The 15,263-nt window shown below is 41.6% G+C and overlaps 1 protein-coding gene across 1 annotated transcript in view; it reads left to right on the top strand.

Moving 5' to 3' along the window:
• ccl19a.1 (chemokine (C-C motif) ligand 19a, tandem duplicate 1) overlaps positions 1–13,534 on the top strand; it is a 17,812-nt gene extending 4,278 nt beyond the window's left edge. The window contains exons 2-4 of the mRNA XM_046348169.1: positions 4,340–4,463; positions 10,331–10,445; positions 12,741–13,534. Of these exons, the coding sequence (XP_046204125.1) occupies positions 4,340–4,463; positions 10,331–10,445; positions 12,741–12,779 (278 nt within the window). The 3' untranslated portion in view covers positions 12,780–13,534. The remainder of the gene's footprint in view (positions 1–4,339; positions 4,464–10,330; positions 10,446–12,740) is intronic.
• The last annotated feature ends 1,729 nt before the right edge of the window (positions 13,535–15,263 follow it).

Raw genomic sequence — 15,263 nt, 5'->3', positions numbered from 1 at the left:
ACCTGCCGCCCCTTCTAGGATACCTGCCTCCCCTTCTAGGCTACCTGCCACCCCTTCTAGAGGCAACCTGCCGCCCCTTCTAGGATACCTGCCGCCCCTTCTAGGATACCTGCCGCCCCTTCTAGGCTACCTGCCGCCCCTTCTAGGATACCTGCCGCCCCTTCTAGAGGCAACCTGCCGCCCCTTCTAGAGGCAACCTGCCGCCCCTTCTAGGCAACCTACCTCCCCTTCTAGGATACCTGCCTCCCCTTGTGAAAACACAGAAGGGGACCATGAGACCCAATGTTGTATTTTAAATAGTTAAGCTGTTGTCAATTTCTATTCCGACTTGTAATGGTAAAAATGAGAGAAAAAAAAGACATCCCCCTGTTTATCTGAATTAGCTAGACTACTCACTATACCAATGAGTCATTGAAATTACGATTATTTTCCCAATGTATCATTCTATTAAATTACATTTTGTTCTTACTCTTGTTTCATATGTTTTAGGAGATGATATGCTGTTTTAAATGTTTGAAACTCATTCATAAACATCCAGAATATTTCCACTTTCTTTTAAGATATATTTTTAGAAGTTATAAATATTGATAGGCCTAACTCATGAATAAATGGTCAGTAGGTTTCCACTTTTTTTAAAGGTATATTTTCAGCAGTTATAAATGTTGGTAACTCTTTTGTTAATGGTCAGTGGATTACCACCTTAGAATAAGGTATACTTTTAGCACTTATAAATGTTGATAACTCAGTTATAAATGTTTATAGGTCTGTCACTTTAGGATAAGGTACACTTTTAGCAGTTATACATCATTTATAAATGATTTGAGAGTTCACTCAAGAGTGTAGACATACTTAAAGGCAGTATTGGGTACTCATCACTACATACAGTACATGACAGAAGATTCAACACTTTGTTACGGTGACCATATTACCATCTAGTGGAAGCAATAGGAACTGAAATTTGGTCCGATCCTTACTCCTCCTCAGACGAAGAGTAAGAAATCCGTTACAAAAAGGCACTGTGTAAATGCAGGAAGTAGTTTAGTCTCCACTACACTAATATATTGGTCAGCTAATGCAGGACTAGTAAAGGCCCAGGTAACCTCAGCACCCCAACTTCCCACGGCTATGCACAGTAGCATGGGCAGGCATATTATATTTCATTGGACTAAATTGTTTTTGGTATCTTAGTTGTCTTAGCTGTCACTATTAGACTAAGTGTAACAGTATAACTTTAGACCGTCCCCTCGCCCAAACCTGGGTGCGAACCAGGGATTCTCTGCACACATCAACAACAGTCACCCGCGAAGCATCGTTATCCATCGCTCCACAAAAGCCGCGGCCCTTGCAGAGCAAGGGGAACTACTACTTCAAGGTCTCAGAGCAAGTGACGTCACCGTTTGAAACACTATTTAGCGTGCACCACCGCTAACTAAGCTAGCATTTCACATCCGTTACATAAGCATACTGTAGGTGATTAAATGATGTTGAAATATGGAAGTTAAAATGGTGCTGGAGTAGTGGAGGCAGCTCCTGTTTTCTTTGCGACTTGGGGTAACTCTCTGTGGGTCTAAATCAATAGTTGTTCAGTAGTCAGAAAATGTCGGAAACATTAACTTGCTTGACCGTGCTGTAGATCATGTATGTGGACTGGACAGATGTTGTTCTCTGGTTTTGTGATGAAACAAAGGTGTGGTTGAATTTATTCTGCCAATGTGTCTTCTTCTTGTCTCGACCCTTAGGCCTATATTTCACGGTGGCAAGGGATGTGAACGAACAGGTTATAGAGCAAACAACACAACTAATATGGCTTTTTTCCCCCTGGCTTCCTTTGTGATTTTACCCATTTCTGATAGGAGGACCTGTTTTCTGTTAAACGCCCAACACAGAATAGTCTTTTGGGGAAAATATCCCTTCTATTTCATTCGGCTATGTTCAATTGTATTCATCCTTACTATAATATAATATAAAATAATGCCACAGAATTTTAAGCAAATCTTGTCTGCTAAATGAACTAGCGTAGCCCACAGCCATATGACAAAGCCAGATCAGGACCTAACATAGGGACAACTCAGAGTAGCTATTCTGTTCTTCTGAAATAGACTACATTTTACTTCATATAATGTTTCTTTAGACCTGTCTAAAATAAATCATGGATTTATTGGGAAGGTGTAGGTTATATTAAATAGATTTATTAGACTTTTTAAAATGTAGATGTTCTATAGGTTTCTCGTCAGTGACTTGTAGACTGTAGATGTTCTATAGGTTCCTCATCAGTGACTTGTAGATTGTAGTTGTTCTATAGGTTCCTCATCAGTGGCTTGTAGACTTTAAATGTTCTAAAGGTTTCTCATCAGTGGCTTGTAGACTGTAGATGTTCTAAAGGTTCCTCGTCAGTGGCTTGTAGACTGTAGATGTTCTATAGGTTCTTTATCAGTGGCTTGTAGACTGTAGATGTTCTATAGGTTCCTCATCAGTGGCTTGTAGATTGTAGATGTTCTAAAGGTTCCTCGTCAGTAGCTTGTAGACTGTAGATGTTCTATAGGTTCCTCGTCAGTGGCTTGTAGACTGTAGATGTTCTAAAGGTTCCTCATCAGTGGCTTGTAGACTGTAGATGTTCTATAGGTTCCTCGTCAGTGGCTTGTAGACTGTAGATGTTCTATAGGTTCTTTATCAGTGGCTTGTAGATTGTAGATGTTCTAAAGGTTCCTCGTCAGTAGCTTGTAGACTGTAGATGTTCTATAGGTTCCTCATCAGTGGCTTGTAGACTGTAGATGTTCTAAAGGTTCCTCGTCAGTAGCTTGTAGACTGTAGATGTTCTATAGGTTCCTCATCAGTGGCTTGTAGACTGCGTGGAAGGCAGGAGATGCTAAACATGTTTATGTTAACTAATGATCACAATGAGACCGGCAGTTATTTGCATAAAAATCACAGGCTGACAAAATGTCATGACTGCCACAGCCCTGGGTATCAATAACATGACTGCCACAGCCCTGGGTATCAATAACATGACTGCCACAGCCCTGGGTATCAATAACATGACTGCCACAGCCTTGGATATCAATAACATGACTGCCACAGCCCTAGGTATCAATAACATGACTGCCACAGCCCTAGGTTACATTTACATTACATTTAAGTCATTTACAGCCCTAGGTATCAATAAAATGACTGCCACAGACATCCAGTGGGACAGTCAATAACAATAGCGCATCTAAAACTTAGGGGGTGGGGTCAATAACATGATTCCTAGGCCACAGCCCTAGGTATCAATAACATGACTGCCACAGCCCTGGGTATCAATAACATGACTGCCACAGCCCTGGGTATCAATAACATGACTGCCACAGCCCTGGGTATCAATAACATGACTGCCACAGCCCTGGGTATCAATAACATGACTGCCACAGCCCTAGGTATCAATAACATGACTGCCACAGCCCTGGGTATCAATAACATGACTGCCACAGCCCTAGGTATCAATAACATGACTGCCACGGCCCTAGGTATCAATAACATGACTGCCACAGCCCTGGGTATCAATAACATGACTGCCACAGCCCTAGGTATCAATAACATGACTGCCACAGCCCTAGGTATCAATAACATGACTGCCACAGCCCTGGGTATCAATAACATGACTGCCACAGCCCTGGGTATCAATAACATGACTGCCACAGCCCTGGGTATCAATAACATGACTGCAACAGCCCTGGGTATCAATAACAAGGATGACTCCTCCGTTGTTTCACCATCCAGTGATATTACGGTTGCCATTTCACACCAGAGCGTTCACCATACTTGGACTATCACAGAGAAGTGGTTAAGGGTGTTGATATAATCTGGTAAGGAATTAGGAATGATGATTGAATCGTGTTCTGGATGTAGACGCATCATGAAAACCAACCTCTTCTATTCCTGGGACAGAGCACCTATTAAATCACACCTAAAAGGGAGAAAATAACTATTGTTCAACTGTGCAACTATTGAAAATAAGGATGCATGATGATACACGAGGGTTCAATATTATAAGCGTTTGTAAGTTATAAAATGGTTAGTAACTGGACATAACTATTGGCTTACTATTTGGCCAGTTATTGAACTGTTTTTACCAATGATTTATAACCATTTATTAATGGTTTATAATGCATTTACATATGATCAAATAATCGATTTAAAAAAATATATAATAACCCCTTTATAAGCCCTTTACAAGTGAAATCTTATTGTAAAAAGTATTATCCATTATTTGTTGTTGAATTATCTGCTGACTGTTTGATTGTTTTAAACTTTTATTTTGAAGGTTCAATGTTTTTTACCTTCTCTTTCTCTTCTCTCTCAGTGACTCGGGGCCAGATGGTGATGGACTGCTGTCTGACGGTCAGTCAGAGAGAGATCCCTAGACACGTTGTCATAGGTTACCAGCCTCAGGTCAGAGGTCAAGGCTGCTCCATCAACGCTGTGGTGTAAGTGAAAAACGTGTATTTCATTGGTTTAGATTTACAACGACCACCCACTGTGGAGTTGAGAGGATTGTATAGGTATTACTGCATTGTCGGAACTAGAAGCACAAGCATTTCGCAAACACTCGCATTAACATCTGCTAACCATGTGTATTTGACAAATGCAATTTGATTTGATTTGGTATAAGAAATATGGTGAAAACTCCACATGCCTTATAAGAAAGCGAGGGCTGTTATTATACTTAACAAAAACATAAACTCAACATGGAACAATTTAAAAGATTTTACCGTCTTACAGTTCATAGCAGGAAACCAGTCAATTGAAATAAGTGGGGCATAGGCCCACCCACTTAGGAGCCTGGTCCAGCCAATCAGAATGAGTTTTTCCCCACAAAAGGGCTTAATTACAGACAGAAAAACTCCTCAGCACCCACCTCGCCCCTCCTCAGACGATCCCACAGATGAAGAAGCCGGATTTGCAGGTATTGGGCTGGCATGGTTACACGTGGTCTGCGGTGGTGAGGCTGGTTGAATGTACTGCGAAATCCTCTAATATTACATTGGAGGAGGCTTATGATAGAGAAATGAACATTCAATTCTCTGGCAACTGCTCTGTTGAACATTACTGCAGTCAGCATGCCAATTGGACGCTCCCTCAAAACTTGAGAGATCTGTGGCATTGTGTTGTGTGACAAAACTGCACATTTTAAAGTGGCCTTTTATTGTCCCCCAGCACAAGGTGCACCTATGCAACCATCATCCTGTTTAATCATCTTATTGATGGATTATCTTGGCAAAGGAGAAATGCTTACTAACAGGAATATAAACACATTTGAGAGAAATACGTTTTTTTTGTGTGTATGGAACCTTTTATTTCAACACACGAAAAATGGCACCAACACTTTACATGTTGCGTTTATATTTTGTTCAGTATATCTTGCTTATACCTTACCCTGTCTACTTACATAATGCTAATCAATTAAGGTGTTGTATTGTCTAGTCCGTACAGTACGTGGTAGGTCTATAGCAGCAACCTTTCTGAAGCATTGTCTAGTAGTGGTAGCACTGCCGACAAGACTACACATGCCCCCCAGTAGCCATAGCAATGGTAGTTTGGGGGGTACTGGAGGGGATTTGCTGAAGATGTCTATATATCTGTCCACTACTACAGGACTAGAAAAGTGCACAACGTTTGTGAAAACATTTCAAACTTAAGAGTCTGGTAATTATCTGTAACAATTAATCTGATAATACTTGTGTTCTTGAAATACTTTGGCAAATGCAAATTATTTCTTTTTTTGTTGTTGCTGAATTTGACCCCTTTTTCTCCCCAATTTCGTGGTATCCAATTGTTGTAGTCCGCTACTATCTTGTCTCATCGCTACAACTCCCATACGGGCTCAGGAGAGACGAAGGTTGAAAGTCATGCGTCCTCCAATACACAACCCAACCACACTGCTTCTTAACACAGCGCGCATCCAACCCGGAAGCCAACTGACTGCACCAATGTGTCGGAGGAAACACCGTGTACCTGGCCACCTTGGTTAGCGCACTGCGCCCGGCCCACCATAGGAGTCACTGGTGCACGATGAGACAAGGACACCCCTACCGACCAAGCCCTCCCTAACCCAGACGAAGCTAGGCCAATTGTGCGTCGCCCCACGGAGCTTCCGGTTACGACAGAGCCTGGGCGCGAACCCAGGGGTTCTGATGGCACAGCTGGCGCTGCAGTACAGCACCCTTAACCACTGCGCCACCCAGGAGGCCCTGGCAAATGCAAATTATTTCTATGTGAAAACTAAAATGGTCTATTCCTTCCATTTCCATTTTAGTAGACTCATATCCAGAGTAACTGCATACATGTTCATACTAGTCCCCCTTTAGGAACCGAATCGACAATCCTAGCGGTGCAAGCACCATGCACTCTCTATCAACTGAGCCACATCATCATTAACAACTTGTTGTCTCATTGTCTCATTGTACTCAATTACTGGATTGGTCATTGTTTTATCGTCACGGTGATGGAAAGACTACAGGTACAAACCTAGATGACCAGCCTACAGTTGAAGTCGGAAGTTAACATATACCTTAGCCAAATACATTTAAACTCAGTTTTTCACAATTTCTGACATTTAATCCTAGTAAAAATTCCCTGTCTAAGGTCAGTTAGGATCACCACTTTATTTTAAGAATGTGAAATGTCAGAATAATAGTAGAGAAAATTAATTATTTCAGCTTTTATTTCTTTCATCACATTTCCAGTGGGTCAGAAGTTTACATACACTCAATTAGTATTTGGTAGCATTGCCTTTAAATTGTTTAACTTGGGTCAAACGTTTCGGGGAGCCTTCCACAAGCTTCCCACAATAAGTTGGTGGAATTTGGTCCCATTCCTCCTGACAGAGCTGGTGTAACTAAGTCAGGTTTGTAGGCATCCTTGCTCGCACACACTTTTTCAGTTCTGCCCACAAATTTTCAATAGGATTGAGGTTACAGTGACTTCGTTGTCCATAAGCCATTTTGCCACAACTTTGGAAGTATGCTTGTGGTCATTGACCATTTGGAAGACCCATTTGCGACCAAGCTTTAACTTTCTGACTGATGTCTTGAGATGTTGCTTCAATATATCCACATAATTTTCCTACCTCATGATGCCAATCTATTTTGTGAAGTGCACCAGTTCCTCTTGCAGCAAAGCACCCCCACAACATGATGCTGCCACCCCCGGGCTTCACGGTTGGGATGGTGTTCTTCGGCTTGCAAGCATCCCCCTTTTTCCTCCAAACATAAAGATGGTGATTATGGCCAAACAATTCTATTTTTGCTTCATCAGACCAGAGGACATTTCTCCAAAAGTACGATCTTTGTCTCCATGTGCAGTTGCAAACCGTAATCTGGCTTTTTTATGGCGATTTTGGAGCAGTGGCTTCTTCCTTGCTGAGCGGCCTTTCAGGTTATGTCGATATCGGACTCGTTTTACTGTGGATATACAGTGAGGGAAACAAGCATTTCCTGATTTTTTTTCCCTTCACATCTGTCACACTTAAATGTTCCAGATCATCAAACAAATTTAAATATTACACAAAGATAACCCAAGTAAACACAAAATGCAGTTTTTAACCCATTCAGAGGTGGACTTGCTGGTGTGTTTTGGATCATTGTCCTGCTGCAGAACCCAAGTGCGCTTCAGCTTGAGGTCATGAACTGATGGCCGGACAATCTCCTTCAGGATTTTTTGGTAGAGAGCAGAATTCATGGTTCCATCAATCACAGCAAGTTGTCCAGGTCCTGAAGCAGCAAAGCAGCCCCATACCATCACACTACCACCACCATATTGGACTGTTGGTACGATGTTCTTTTATCTGAAATGCTGTGTTACTTTTACACCAGAACAAAACGGGACGCACACCTTCCAAAAAGTTCAACGTTTGTCTCGTCAGTCCACAGAATATTTCCCCAAACGTCTTGGGGATCATCAAGATGGTTTTTTTGGCCAAAAGTGAGACAAGCCTTTATTTTTATTTTTAGTCAGCAGTGGTTTTCGCCTTGGAACTCTGCCATGGATGCCATTTTTGCCCAGTCTCTTTCTTTCTCATGACTACTGACCTTAACTGAGGCAAGTGAGGCTTGCAGTTCTTTAGATGTTGTTATGGGTTCTTTTGTGACCTCTTGGATGAGTCGTCGCTGCGCTCTTGGGGTTATTTTGGTCAGCCGGCCACTCCTGGGAAGGTTCACCACTCTTCCAGATTTTCTCCATTTGTGTGTAATGGCTCTCACCGTGGTTCACTGGAGTCCCAAAGCTTTAGAAATGACTTTGTAACCCTTTCCAGACTGATAGATGTTTCTCATCTGTTCCTGAATTCCTTTGGATCGCGGCATGATGTCTTGCTTTTTGAGATCTTTTAGCCTACTTCAATGTTAGACGATTTCTTGATTCAACAGGTCTGGCAGTAATCAGGCCTGGGTGTGGCTAGTGAAATTGAACTCAGCTTTCCAAAAAATTTGATTAATAAACACAGTAAATTCATGATTTAACAATGGGGGGCAATTATTTTGTAACATAGGGCCATGAAGGTTTGGATAGCTTTTTTTCCTTAATAAACTACGTTTTTACTTAAAAACTGCATTTTGTGTTTTCTTGGGTTATCTTTGTGTAATATAAAGCATTGTTTGATGATCTGAAACATTGTATGTGTATGTAAACTTCTGACCCACTGGATTGTGATACAGTGAATTCATTATAAGTGAAATAATCTGTCTTGTTGGAAAAATGACTTGTGTCATGCACAAAGTAGATGTCCTAACCGACTTGCCAAAACTATAGTTTGTTTTTGTTGACTTCAACCTAAGTGTATGTAAACTTCCGACATCAACTGTATGTACAATACAGTAATGACATTTACATGAAGTGGTTTGTAAGCAGTGGCGGTCAGTGAGAGAGGACACTTATTTTTCCATGAGCATGACCTTATTTCGAATACAGCATATTAGATGACTCTCATTCATTTAATTCTCCTTCATTTTGGAAGATATTAATTTGTTCAAAACTGTTGTCTTTCTCTCTCTTTGAGTCAACTAGTTAGCTGTAGTTTATGCTTTCAGTACTAGATTTGTTTTCTCATCCTTTGATTGGGTGGACAACATGTACATTCATGCTGCAAGAGCTTTGATAGCTTGGAAGACGTTCTCCGGAGGTTGCCTTAATTACGGTGTAAGTCTATGGATGGGGGTGAGAACCATGAGCCTGCTAGGTTTTGTATTGAAGTCAATGTACCCAGAGGAGGACGGAAGCTAGCTGTCCTCCGGCTACACTATAGTGCTACCCTACAGAGTTCTGTTGATGCTACTGTAGACTTTAATTGCAAAATACTGCTTTAATCAATTAAATGGTGAAATGTGATTATATTTAGTATAGTTTCATCTACTAAGGAAAACTTTTTAAACGTTTTACTTAAATGCAAAATTCACTGAAATTCACTGAGGAGGATGGTCCTCCCCTTCATCCTCTGAGGAGCCTCCACTGTTTGTATGGATGGTAAGGGTAGCCTAGTGGTTAGAGTGATGGACTAGTAACTGCAAGGTTGCAAGTTCAAACCCCCGAGCTGACAAGGTACAAATCTGTCGTTCTGCCCCTGAACAGGCAGTTAACCCACTGTTCATAGGCAGTCATTGAAAATAACAATTTGTTCTTAACTGACTTCCCTAGTTAAATGAAGGTAAAATTAAAACTTTAAAAAGAATAATAATGCTGCACAAAAAGTGGTTGTTTTCCATATTATTTGATCAAGAAATATATTTAATTTAATGTAGATGTCTTGTGTCATTGCCCATAACTTTACAGCTTTTAGATGTAAATGTTTGACGACAGGGTTTTGTTCTTTCTGGATTCCATTAGAATGACATCACAGAGAAAGGGACAGGGTTTTGTTCTTTCTGGATTCCATTAGAATGACAATAGCAGAGAAAGGGACAGGGCAACAACTCTTACAATTACAACTATTAAATCCTGCAAGATACTGTTCTTAATTATACAGCTACCTTTTTTTTGTTGAAGCAGAGATGATGAAAAACTGTTTTTGCCCATGCTACGGACAACTATATCGTTCTGCTAATACTAGTAAAGGCCCAGTGGACTACTTTTGGGAAAATATACATTTTTCTAAAAATACATTTTTTTTGTTGAAAATTCAGATTTCTCAGGGGGTGCTGCTGGCACCCTCAGCACCCCTACTTCCCACGGCTATGCCAGTAGCAGGAGTTTGATCCCAGCATATTCCTTACTCTCCATACCTCCCTGTAACCTTTGTCCCCTCTCATTCCTTACTCTGTACCTCCTTGTAACCTGTCTCCCCTCTCATTCCTTACTGCAGCTTCACTACCAGGAGGGGACTCAAGCTGTGTGCTCCCACTGACACCACCTGGGTTACAGACCTGATGAATCTCATGGACCGCCTCATCAAGAAATGCCACGAAACCAACTTCAAGGTAACGTCCTTACAAGCCAAATGTGTATGTAGATTACAAGCAATGTGTATGTAGATTACAAACAATGTGTATGTAGATTACATAGATTACAGTGTATAGTAGATATAGTACTGTGAAGATTACATACCGGGAATATCTGCATTGTGTCCCGCCACCCTCCACCCACCACCCGTTTATCATACATGCAATCCCCTCCATTTTACGCATTTCACTGTCTACTACACCTGCATTTTTATCATACATGCATAGTCACGTACATAGGGTTACTACACATGTTGTATTCAGCATTTCACTGTAAGGTCTACTACACCTGTTGTATTCAGCATTTAACTGTAAGGTCTACTATACCTGTTGTATTCAGCATTTCACTGTGAGGTCTACTACACCAGTTGTATTCAGCATTTCACTGTAAGGTCTACTACACCTGTTGTATTCAGCATTTCACTGTGAGGTCTACTACACCTGTTGTATTCAGCATTTCACTGTAAGGTCTACTACACATGTTGTATTCAGCATTTCACTGTAAGGTCTACTACACCTGTTGTATTCAGCATTTCACTGTAAGGTCTACTACACATGTTGTATTCAGCATTTCCCTGTAAGGTCTACTACACCTGTTGTATTCGGCGCACGTGACAAATAAACTTTGATTTAATTTGACATAGATTGCAGTATAGAGTAGCCGTCTTCATCGACCTGGCCAAGGCTCTTGACTCTGTCAATTACCTCATTCTTATCGGCAGATTCAACAGCCTTGCTTTCTCCAATGACTGCCTGGACTAGTTCACCAACTACTTCTCAGACAGAGTTCAGTGTGTCAAATCGGAGGACCTGTTGTCCGGACCTCTGGCAGTCTCTATGGGGGTACCACAGGGTTCAATTCTCGGGCCGACTCTTTTCTCTGTATATATCAACAATGTCGCTCTTGCTGCTGGTGATTCCCTGATCCACCTCTACGCAGACGACACCATTCTGTATACATCTGGCCCTTCTTTGGACACTGTGTTAACTAACCTCCAAAAGAGCTTCAATGCCATACAACACTCCTTCCGTGGCCTCCAACTGCTCCTAAACGCTAGTAAAACCAAATGCATGCTTTTCAACCGTTCGCTGCCCGCACCCCCCCCGCCCGACCGACTAGCATCACTACTCTGGACGATTCTGACTTAGAATATGTGGACAACTACAAATACCTAGGTGTCTGGCTAGAATGTAAACTCTCTTTCCAGACTCATATTAAACATCTCCAATCCAAAATTAAATCTAGAACTGGCTTCTTATTTCACGTCGCCAAACATACCCTCGTAAAACTGACTATCCTACCGATCCTCGACTTCGGCGATGTCATTTACAAAATAGCCTCCAACACTCTACTCAGCAAACTGGATGCAGTCTATCACAGTGCCATCCGTTTTGTCACCAAAGCCTCTTATACCACCCACCAATGCGACCTGTATGCTCTCGTCGGCTGGCCCTCGTTACATATTCATCGCCAGAACCACAGGCTCCAGGTCATCTATAAGTCTATGCTAGGTAAAGCGCCGCCTTATCTCAGCTCACTGGTCACGATAACAACACCCATCCGTAGCACGCGCTCCAGCAGGTATATCTCACTGGTCATCCCCAAAGCCAACACCTACTTTGGCTGCCATTCCTTCCAGTTCTCTGCTGCCAATGACTGGAACGAATTGCAAAAATCGCTGAAGCTGGAGACTTATATTTCCCCACTAACTTTAAACATCAGCTATCTGAGCAGCTAACCAATCGCTGCAGCTGTACATAGCCCTTCTGTAAATAGCCCATCCAATCTACCTCCCTCATCCCCATATTGTTTTTATTTACTTTTCTGCTCTTTTGCACACCAGTATCTCTACTTGCACATCATCATCTGTTCATCTATCACTCCAGTGTTAATTTGCTAAACTGTAATTACATCGCTACTATGGCCTATTTTATTGCCTTACCTCCTCACACCATTTGCACACACTGTATATAGACTTTCTTTCTTTTCTTCTATTGTGTTATTGACTGTACGCTTGTTTATTCCATGTGTAACTTTGTGTTGTTGTTTGTGTCGCTCTGCTTTGCTTTATCTTGGCCAGGTCACAGTTGTAGATGAGAACTTGTTCTCAACTAACTTACCTGGTTAAAGGTGAAATAATAAATACATAAAATATTGTACTGGGTAGATTACATAGATTACAGTATATAGTAGCTATAGTACTAAATTTTGGAATTCAAAAGAAACTTACTTTAGCTAGTGACCTAACTCTAAGTGTGTCTGTGTGTTTGCAGGCTAAACACTGTAAGAAGCTGATACATAAGAGTCCCTAAGGTCCCTGTCAGAGCCCCTCCTACCACCACCACCACCACCTCCACCCCCCCTGGTCAAAACAACCATGACAGAGCCTGAGAAGAACCTTCCAAGTGGGTGAAGAACAGGGTGGGAGAAGTAATACAACGACAAAAAAGACAAATGTGATTCCTCGTACCACTAATGCACTTTTTAAATTAAGTTTCCTTCTGTCTTCAGACTTTTGTGTATCCAATAGACCATCTTGCTTAAGATACCATGCTGTTTCTCAGTGGCACGTTCATGTAGAATACGTTTTTTTGTGTTATTTTTATGTGACAAAATATCGAATGATAATATTCCAAAAGAAGAGTAGACTGGCTTTGACCCTTGACCCCACATTTGAACTGACCCTTAAAGCTACAGTCTGTGATTTGAAAAGCAACAAAATGGCAGAAGTAATTGAAACGACCAGATTCCTAGATCCCAGACTAATTTTGTCATCAAATACAACTTTATTTGTCACATGCTTCAGGAACAGCTGTATTCCAACAGTGAAATTCTTACTAACACGTCATATTCCAACAACGCAGGATAAAGATAGAAAAATATATATAATATAAAATCAGAATAAATCAGGGGTTAGAGGTCAGGGGTCAAGGTGCTGGTAGCTGGTTAGAACACCCATCTGCCTAATCTATACGTAAATCTCAGAGAATTAAATATACAATGTATATGACACGTTCCTATTTTTTTATGGACCTTTTTTTTTTTCAATAAAGACAATATTTTGAGTATATTTTGAACGTGATTTCCCAGACACTGTCCCAGACACATATTTTGAGTGTACAGATTCCCAGACACAGTGTATGGGTATCCCAGGGTATGGGCCAGATTCCCAGACACAGTGTATGGGCCAGATTCCCAGACACAGTGTATGGGCCAGATTCCCAGACACAGTGTATGGGCCAGATTCCCAGACACAGTGCTTTTTTTAGGATCAGGCCTCTGATGTAATACATACCCGACAACACAAACACGACACATGCTCAACAATGCACGTCATCGATCAATCCAATTGATTAATAAAGCCTCTCAGCCAATGTCTCAAAGTGCTTATAGACAACAAAAAAACAGCCTAAAACCTCAAACCGCAAGCAATGCAGATGTAGAAGCACTGTGAGTGCGATGCGCGCTGAACGTGGAATGAGAGAGAGAGCTCGGTTTCTGAAAAATGTTTTACTAACCCACCTGTTTCATTTGGATCCAGTCATGCAGTTATTCTCAGTTGCTGAGACCGCTACTATCTGTCCCGGGGACACTGCTAAACCCTAAAGTCTGAAGAGGTGCTGCTTGGCGAAGCAGCTAGCTATCAAGCTAGCCAGGTTTCCTTCACAGTTTTGAACATAGCCCGCAATGCGATTAGCCCTTGTGTCCCAGGCTTGTGTCTGTTTAAATATACTGCTACACAAACAAGTCCTATAAGCATGGTTGGTTCCTGCATGAGACTGACTGATACCACACCAGGCTTCTTACCTTGAAACTGAGATACTCCTTTTGGTTCGCAGAGCAATGTTCTGGATATACTGACAAATTGCTTAGCAGTGATAGTGTGGATTCCTCTCATGTACAGTCAATCAGTCACTGGAATGAACCCAACCAAGACAGATTGTTAGAAAAGTAGCATTATGCAAAAACACACGATCTGATCTACACACAGAAAACATTTCCACCAAGGTAGTTTCTATGGTTTCTAACACAGGAAGGTGGTTTTCTGTTAAAGGCTCATTATACAACAGCATCACACGCAAAGCCTGAATTCTTTGAGTAACAGAAAGGCTGTCATTGGCTATCGTCACCTGTAATTCAGACTCTGACAAAAGATCTGGACCTTAGATGGCCAATCCACAGTTAAAATAATAAATAAGGCAACAGTAAACATGTCTTCCCCTATGAATGATGCGGATATTGTGTGTGACTAACACATTTCAGTTATCAAATTCCAGTTGTCGTGTGTGACCACAGATTATTCCATTGTATTGACCAGATACTCAAGTAACCGTTCTGAAAATTAAAATAAATGTGTTCAAAAATGGAAGGCAGTTAACCCGGGTAACAGTCTTTTTAGGTAGTCCATTCCATGTACTCCATGTCATGTTGCCAAAGAAAAAAATACCACAGAATTTACGGCCCAGTTTTCCCTCTCGCATCACCTCACAACTTTCAGTTAGTAATGGGCCAATCAGTCAAAACATTTTAAATGCCGGATCTCTAGGGCAAGACGCATCATTTACCCAAGTTTCATCATGTTTCGGGCCAGTGCTGTCTGAGATATCGCTTGTGACTAATGTACAAACAGACAGACGGACGGAGACCGATCCACAGTCCCCTGCCCAATTTCATCATGTTTCGGGCCAGTGCTGTCTGAGATATCGCGTGTAACAGACAGACGGACGGACACCGATCCACAGTCCCCTGCCCAATTTCATCGTGGGGGACGAAAAAATGGCTACTCGCCTTTGTTT

This window comes from Oncorhynchus gorbuscha, linkage group LG04 (assembly GCF_021184085.1).
Source record: "Oncorhynchus gorbuscha isolate QuinsamMale2020 ecotype Even-year linkage group LG04, OgorEven_v1.0, whole genome shotgun sequence".
NCBI classification, from domain to species: domain Eukaryota; kingdom Metazoa; phylum Chordata; class Actinopteri; order Salmoniformes; family Salmonidae; genus Oncorhynchus; species Oncorhynchus gorbuscha.
The sequence above is the reverse complement of the archived record's forward strand: the minus strand, read 5'-3'. Positions and strand labels throughout refer to the sequence as shown.